Raw genomic sequence first — 8,493 nt, 5'->3', positions numbered from 1 at the left:
TAAATTGAACCCCTCTTTTTACAATTATTCCAAAAAATTTTGTTGCATGGGTGCTAATTTTTCTTTCTCCCTCCCCTTATCTCTAACTCTGTTCATCAGTTTCTGTTTCTGTCTCTCTGTCTCTCACTTTCTTTCTCCTCTATTTATTAGAATTTACTTTGTATCATAAAATTAAACTGGCACTTCTGAGTTCCTAGTAATTTTTTAGTGAATTTTGCCTCTCTTAAAAATGGTTTCTGGTCCCTAAATAGAAATGAGAGAGGCTTTTCAAAAGGAGGAGTCTCTCAAGAATAGGGTCCAGCCACTACTTAGGGTCTTTTGGATGGCATCCTTGACTTCTTGGTTCCTCAGGCAGTAGATAATGGGATTCAACATGGGTGTGAATACTGCATATACAGCTGATATGAGTTTGTTGGAATTGAAGGAGGCAATAGCCCGAGGTCGAACATACATGAAGATGACAGCCATGTAAAAGATTATCACCACAGTGAGGTGGGAAGCACAGGTAGAGAAGGCCTTCCTCTGTCCAGCAGCTGAAGGGATGTGTAGGACTGTGGAGATAATGAAGCCATAGGAAAGAACAGTAGCTGAGAAAGGGAATACAAGGATCACAATGGCCAAGGCAAAGTCTACCATCTCAGCCATGGAAATGTTCTTGCAAGCCAGTTTTAGGATGGGAGAAACATCACAAAAAAAGTGATTTAACACATTATTACCACAGAAGATGACCTGTGAGATGTAATAAACTTTGACTATACCAATAGAGAAACCACATACCCAGGAGGTGGCAGTCAGCTGTATACAGAGTTCTATGGTCATGATGACTGGGTAGTGGAGTGGTTGGCAGATTGCTACATAACGGTCATATGCCATGGCAGCCAGGAGTACACACTCTGTGCAGGCGAGAGAAAGGAAGAAGTAGAGTTGAGTCATGCAACTCAGAAATGAGATGGTATTAGGGTGAAGAAGAAAGCCAGCCAACATCTTGGGGACAGTGACAGAAATGTACCATATCTCCAGGAAGGACATGCTACTCAGAAAATAGTACATAGGCTTATGAAGGGAGCTATTGGTCCAGACGGTAAGGATAATGACCAGATTCTCCAGCAATACAAATAGGTAGGTTCCAAGAAAGATAATGAAGAGTAGGATCTGCAGCCAGATTGTGGTAGGAAAGCCCACAAGGATGAACTCAGTAACATTAGTGATATTTTCTTGCCACATGATCAGGACACCAAGGTTTTAGGGGAACACACAATGGTAGTGCAATATGCAATAAGGATCAAACAGTGTTCCCTTGTGCAACTTGTATTCCTGAATTAGTCACAGCACTATCTATTTGTTATTATTTGCTTCCTGAAAAACACCAGAAACTTCTAATACCCTGAAAAGTTATCTTTGAGAAAAAAATAGAGTAAAGGTCTACAATCCAAGGTCAGGAATCTCTAAGATCATTCATTACAGTAGAATCATGAGGCAGAATTATGAAGAGAAGTTGTTGATCTCTTTCAATAATCAGTCATCAGGCTGAAAAAGAAAGACAAATATACTCTTAAGGCTACTTTTCTTAGGTCTATGTTCAGGTCTCTTTGGAAGTTCCAAAATGTCTGACTCTAACATGAAAATTCATTTTTATAGGTCACATGGAAAGTAATAACTTTTTTCCCCACAACAACTCCCCTGCCATTATATTTTATTACTCTTTCTCAATGAGTTGTTAATAATATCCCAGTATACGTCTCCCAATTCATTCAAAGAATTTGCCATTAGTATATGCATATTCTCTATAAAAAGACAATTACAATTTCTAAAAAAATCACTTCCTTGTAATTTCACACAGCAGATTAGATTGTCCTGATAAATCTCTAAATCAAAGTGATCTTAATACTAACTCCTAATGATGAATTGGAAGGGAATATTATCATATATTGACCTCAAAATGGAATTCCCTTCAGTTCTAAGGATCCTTATTTTCGAGGATTAAGATTTGGATACCATCTAGTTCAAGTTTCCTATTTAATAAATGAGGAAAATAAGATCCATAGAGACTAAGTAAAATTTTCATTTTTGTAAAGGGAAGCAGAAATAATTGAATGCAAATCCATCTAACTCCAGAAACTGAGTTCTTTCCACTATGCCACTGTACCACATACACTTACATATAATGAATATTTAGTCTAATTTTTCAGTTTCTTGAAGTTGAGACTAATCAACAAAATCTCATCTATGCTCCTAGAATCTGATAAGATTGTCAGAACCAAAACTACACAAAATTTAATCTCATAGCCTCCTTAACATTAGCAAAGAGGGAAAAAAAATCACTTGTTGGACAATTTCATGGAGAGGAAAAAATAGGATAAATGCAAGAAAAAGTCAATAGGATCAAAGAATCTCATTGGTATATATTTTTGTTTCTTATTTCAAGACAAGCTTTGCTTGGAGCTCTTTTTGGAAGTCTTTTCATCTAGTGTCTTCCTTTTCCAGTGCTTCTTCCATACAGAAGCTAAAATTATTTTCCTATAGCATAACCCTGATAGGGTACACTCCCCATCAAAAAAAATTCTATAGTCTCCCCCCTTATTGACTTTAGAATAAGATACAAAATCTTAGCTCTGGATTTTTAGTCTTCTGCAACCTGACTTCAAAAAAATCTCTCCAGTTTTTCATCTTCCCATTATTATGTTCTCCATAATTAAGTCAAACTAGATTACCGACCTTTATAATTGTTATTTCATTTCCTGACTCTCCAAATTGTCACCCATCAGGTAGAGGAACTTGAAAATACTTTATGACAATAAGTTGGAGAAATTCATGATATTTAAATTACAAAGAGAATATACAGAAAGGACATATCTGCAATATCACTGAGAACTTCCTACAAGGTACAGATTACAACCCTCCTATGCCTTCTCATTCCATGCTTCCGTTTCTCTGTGGATTTCAACCAATTGTTTGGTGTGTGACTATTTAATAGATGTCTGTGTAATATTCAGTTTATCCATAGTATAATCTCTAACTCTCAATATATGTCTTTCATGCCTATACATCAGCTTAGGGAGGACCATAAATTTAGAGCTAAATTAGAGTTAATAATGACTCCTATGAAATTTCTTGTGTAAAAGATATTATTCAACAAACAGGAACAAATTGGGGTCCTCCCTATTTACAGCAATTCATTTTCTAATTGTATTTGACTTAAAATATCTTCTGAGAATTTGATGAACCCTGTTGGTAAATGTCTTCATATTTTAGCCTCATTTGGAAGTAATAATTAAAAAGATTGTAGAATAAAGTTATCTTTAAAAATTTTATGTGAATTTAAGATATGCATAGCAAAGAAATATGTTTATGACAGAGGGTGATTCATCTAAATAACTTTTTAATCCTCTTAGATAATTTTGTGATCATTATTGAAGCATCTCAACAGTGAAAGCCTATTTCCCTTTCATATTTTCATCACATTTTTATTTTTATGCTCAAATGTCATTTTTATAAATGTTTTCTAGAGATAAGGAAGTAAGTATATAGTTAAGTTATTAATATTGTCTCAGTTGTCATTTGAGAGTAATAATTCTATCATTCCCCTTCATTATTTTGGAATCTTCCACTTAAAATATTTTAAATTCTCTGAGAAGGTACTCAGAATTTAGAACATCTTTTTGATACAATGACACTTTAGAGTATTATCAGTAAAGGACATAAAAGATAATTGAATATGAGAGAAATAATATTTAAGAAATTTGCAATGGTAAAAATAGATCAAGTTAAGAAGGTCTTTAAGAACCAAATGGGATTATGTATTTGATCTTGGAGGTAATAGGAAACCAATGGAATTTATTAAATTGGGAGAGAGGAAAGTGTGACATGGACAGACCTGTGTTTTAGGAAGATCAGTTTGACAGTTAACTGCGTGATGGACTAGAATGGGAAGAAGAAAATGGTATAGAGACCAATCATCAGGTTATGGCAAATGAGAAGGGGCATATACAGATTATGAAAGTAAAATCGGCAGGACTTTGGAAACTGGTTGTATAGGGTGGATTAAAAGATCAAAAAGTGGAAGTTTATATTTAAATTGCAAAACTGGATGACCAGGTGTTTAAAGCTGCTCTCAAATAAAAGTGATGGGGAAGTTATTAAGGAGTGAGTTGGGGTGACAAGATAATGAGTTAAATTTTAGACATGATGATTTTAAGATATCTACCATATTGCGGCAGCTAGGTGGCTCAGTGGATAGAGTACTGGCCCTAGAATCAGGAGGACCTGAGTCCAAATCTCATCTCAGACATTTAATACTTTCTTAACTGTGTTATCTAGGGCAAGTCATTTAATCCCATTGCCTCCCCCCCCCCCCAAAGAAAAGGATATCTACCAGATATCCAGTAATAAGCAGGTAGAAATGAAGGACCAGCAGGCAGAAATGTAGTTAGAACTAAATAAATGAAACCAAAAAATCATCTGTACATAGATGATTATAAATTCCAGGGATGCTGATGAAATCAATGAGCAAAATAGGATAGATGGATAAAAAAGGAGAGCAAGAGTAAAGCCTGGGGAACAACCATAAGTTAGTGGCATGATCTGAATGGAGACCTAGTAATGAAGAATGAGAAATAGTTTTCAAAAGGGTGAAAGAAAACCAGAAGAAATCAGTCACAGAAACTAGAAAGAGATATATCAAGAAGACAGCGATCATCAGTGTTAAAGGCTGCAGAAACGCTAGAAGGATGAGAATTTAAAAAAGAATTTTAGATTTGGCAATTGAAAGATCATGGGTAATTTTTGAAAGAATAATTTCAGTTGAATGATGAAGTTGGAAGCAAGATTAGAGAGAGCTAAAAAAGTGAGAGGAAAGTAATAAGGAAATTAGCAAGAGTTAGAAATCATTCAGAGTAGAAAGGGTTAGAACTATGAAATCCTTTAAGAGTCAAACAGGGGATTTAACATTTGATCACAGAAGTATTAAAATACTATTGAAATTTATTGATTAGTATGGAGGAGAGCATTAAGACATTTCATTGGTGAAGTCTATAATTGATGTCTTTTTCAAGAAGCTTAGAAAAAAAGGGGAGTTTTAAGATGTCTAATTAGGATGAACAGATCAAGTGAGGGGGTTTTTTGATCATGGGGAAAACACGAATGTTCCCTGAAAGAAAGAAGCCAGTAGACACATTGAAGATTAATGAGAGTGTGGATAGCAGAGGAGGCAATCTACTGGAGAAATGGAATGGGATGGGTCCAACTGTGGATTTAGAAAACATTTCTCTTTTGTTTCTTTTCTTTTTTTTTAGTTTTTTTTGCAAGGCAAATGGGGTTAAGTGACTTGCCCAAGGCCACACAGCTAGGCAATTATTAAGTGTTTGAGACTGGATTTGAACCTAGGTACTCCTGACTCCAGGGCGAGTGCTTTATCCACTGTACCACCTAGCTGCCCCTAGAAAACATTTCTATGCAAAGAGAAGGGCAGCCTCTTCATGTGAGATGGATAAAAGAGATGAGGAGAGGGAAAAAGGTACTATCAGTGAATTATCTAAGTTTCTTCATATATTACATTTAGTACTTCCCTCCATACACTTTAATTTCCAAACTACATAAATAACCAGTCTGTGCATATGCCTCACAATTTCTTACCTCAATGTCTTTGCTTAAATTAGACTTATAATTCAAATAATCCCTCAGGATTCCTTTCTTAATTACTTCACTAGCAACCTTTCCTTTCCTCCTTGGACTTTATAATTTTCTTTACATATCTTGTATATTTATCTTATAGTGAATAATAGTATTTGCTAATTTTATACACATTATCTTCCTCTGCTAGGAAGAAGACAGAATGTTACAATGGAAACAGTGCTGGATTTGTAGTCAGAGGAACTGGATTAGAATCTGAGTTTTGGCAATTAATATCAAAATGTCTTAGTTTCTTCCTTTGTGAAATAAGGGGTTCCTTTTCAATCACAATTCTATAAGCTAAATCTTGTGTCTTTTCCAGCAGTTATATAATGTTGTATAAATAACAAGCCCTTAGTGAATATTTGTTTAACCTATTTGATTAATGCTGATGTATCATATTGAAGCAATGAGAAGTTTCTGTGGACAGAAACAAGGAGCCTGAAATAAAGGAGATCTCACTTCAAATCTAACCCCAGAACCAGCCATGCAACTCTGGATAAATCATTAAACCTTAGTTGGATTCAGTTTTCCCAACTCTAAATCTAATTTCCAGGATTGTTGTGAAAATAAAATGAACTATTTGTAAAAGCAATTAACTCAGTGCCTTACACATAACAGACACCTCCCTTCTTTCTTCCTTCTCCCCTCCTTCCCTCTCTCTCTTCCCCCTTCCCCTCCTTCCTTCCTTCCTTCTTTCTTTCCTTCCTTTCTTCCTTCCTTCCCTCTTTTCTCCCAACCTTCCTTCCTCCCTTGAATCTCATAGGATTTTCTTGGTTCTTTTCTGTTCAATGTTATGTTCAATTATTAGGGTGTTTTTAAAAAATAATTTGCAAATAACCTATTAGAAGTGATTAATATGGTTAGAGGCAGAATTGAGACAGAAACATTTTCACAGGGAGAAACATTGATCTGGAGCAGAAGTAGGGAGAATATATAGTTTAGTATAATCCTCTCATTCCAAAGATAAGGAAAATCATGGAAGCTAATATTTCTCCCAAGGTGAACCAGTAAGTTGTTGGTAGTCTTAACACTCCTAGTTCTGAGCTCTTTGTATTGTCTTCTTTCTTAAATATAGAAAAAATATAGAAATATAATTTCCATATTTAATAAAATATAGAATATAGAATCCTGATCCAGTCCTCTTTAACTTTATTTCCTTCCCTCAGAAAAAATAACTAATTTTCTGTATATAGCATGTCCCAAAAGTCTTCCTGCAATTTTAAGTTATTAAAGCCATATCTGTGCCAAAACTTTTGGGACATGCTTTATTTTCCTTTTGTACATAACTTAGCATATTGATTCCTCCATTAGACTGTAAATTCCTTCAAAATAGGGATGAGTGTGTGGGTGTGTGTATGTGTGTGTGTGTATTTATGTGTGTGTGTTTGTATTTATATGTGTGTGTGTGTGTTTGCCACTGAATCTCCATCATTTAACACAGTGGTGGTCAGGCAATTGACCCTTACTAAATGGTTTTTGATGTTTTGACCTAGAGAGGAGCTCAGTTGCCATCTAATCCAAACTACATCAGAAAAAATAATGCCATCTATAACTTCCCTAACTAGCTTACCCAGTATGAGTCTGAAATCCTCTAGGAAGATCTGGAACTCACTAATGATTGATACATCCCCTTTTGGATAGAGGCTGAACCAAAATCTGTTGTTCTGCAATAACTCCTCATTGCTCCTACATATGTCCTCTTGGATGAAGTAAAAGGCAACAAGCAAGTCTCTTCCCCTTCCCCTTTCCAAGTCTTTTTAAAACTAGTTTAAATATATAGAGTTCCTTCAACCAATACCCACATAAAATGATTTACAGTATTCTCTCCTTTCCATCTGACTTCTGCACTGATTATTAAAAAGTGATGTTTAGAACTGTACATAAAACTATGAGTGTGATATCACAAGGGTTGAGTAGTAGTGTGAGACTATTAACCTCTTCACATCTCTCTTGATACAGAGGTAAGAAAACAAAACTTCAGAGAAGGACCATTCATCTAAACTAGATATAACTATCTTAGGTTATCCTTGGGTACTGATGAGTAAAGTACACTCAAAAAACAAAAAAGAAAGACCTTCTGGTCACAAAGAGCTACACACAAAATTTAATACCCACCTAATAAAAGAAGACACAACTCAGGAAAAAAATACATATAGTAGTTTAGTTAAGCCTCCTTAAATTTTATAATATATTTTAAAGGATTATTCCCAGGGCAACTGAATATTTGAGGCAATATGGAAAAACAGCTAAGGGCCAATCTTGAAATCAGAAAGGCCTAGATTTCTGATACTGGTATTTCTGACTCTCTATGACCCTGAGCAGAAAATGTTACCTCTGGATGTACAAAGCAATTCTTTAATACTCTAAGTTGGAGTGAAGGCATTTTTAAATATTGGGTTTTTTTACTTGAGAATTCCACAAAATCACAAATCCTATATCTCTCTTACTCTTATCCATTGAAATTCTAGCAATTATGAATGAAATATCAAACCTTAACTTCTTTGTGATATCATTAATGATATCATTATCCTCAGAATATTCAGTAATATGCACATCATGTAGCCAGGAGAAATATATACCTGATTATGGAAAAGTGTCCATGTGTTTATGGATAAATGATTGAGATTAGATCTTTTATTTCATTCATATAATAAACTCCTAGATTTGTAAATTCATTATCAGCACAGGTTGACAGCTTTTCTGTACCTTATATTCTTAAAGAGTTGATTAAAGCACTACTTCAAGTGACTTACCCTTTATCACACAGATGGCAAATACCATATAGATTGCTCCAGTGACACAACAGATATACATAGAGTTTGC

The 8,493-nt window shown here is 34.8% G+C and overlaps 1 protein-coding gene across 1 annotated transcript; it reads right to left on the bottom strand.

The window, feature by feature from the left end:
* Positions 1-267: 267 nt before the first annotated feature.
* Positions 268-1,224, bottom strand: LOC141515369 (olfactory receptor 6B9-like). Its single transcript, XM_074226875.1, has one exon. The coding sequence runs from the start codon at positions 1,222-1,224 to the stop codon at positions 268-270; it is 957 nt and encodes a 318-aa protein (XP_074082976.1).
* Positions 1,225-8,493: the final 7,269 nt, after the last annotated feature.

Source organism: Macrotis lagotis, chromosome 1 (assembly GCF_037893015.1).
Source record: "Macrotis lagotis isolate mMagLag1 chromosome 1, bilby.v1.9.chrom.fasta, whole genome shotgun sequence".
NCBI lineage: Eukaryota > Metazoa > Chordata > Mammalia > Peramelemorphia > Peramelidae > Macrotis > Macrotis lagotis.
Note: the sequence above shows the minus strand (reverse complement) of the source record. Positions and strands in the feature narration are given on the sequence as shown.

Coding starts and splice junctions, on each gene's coding strand:
- LOC141515369 (XM_074226875.1), bottom strand. CDS start 1,224: ATGTGGCAAGAAAATATCACTAATGTTACTGAGTTCATCCTTGTGGGC.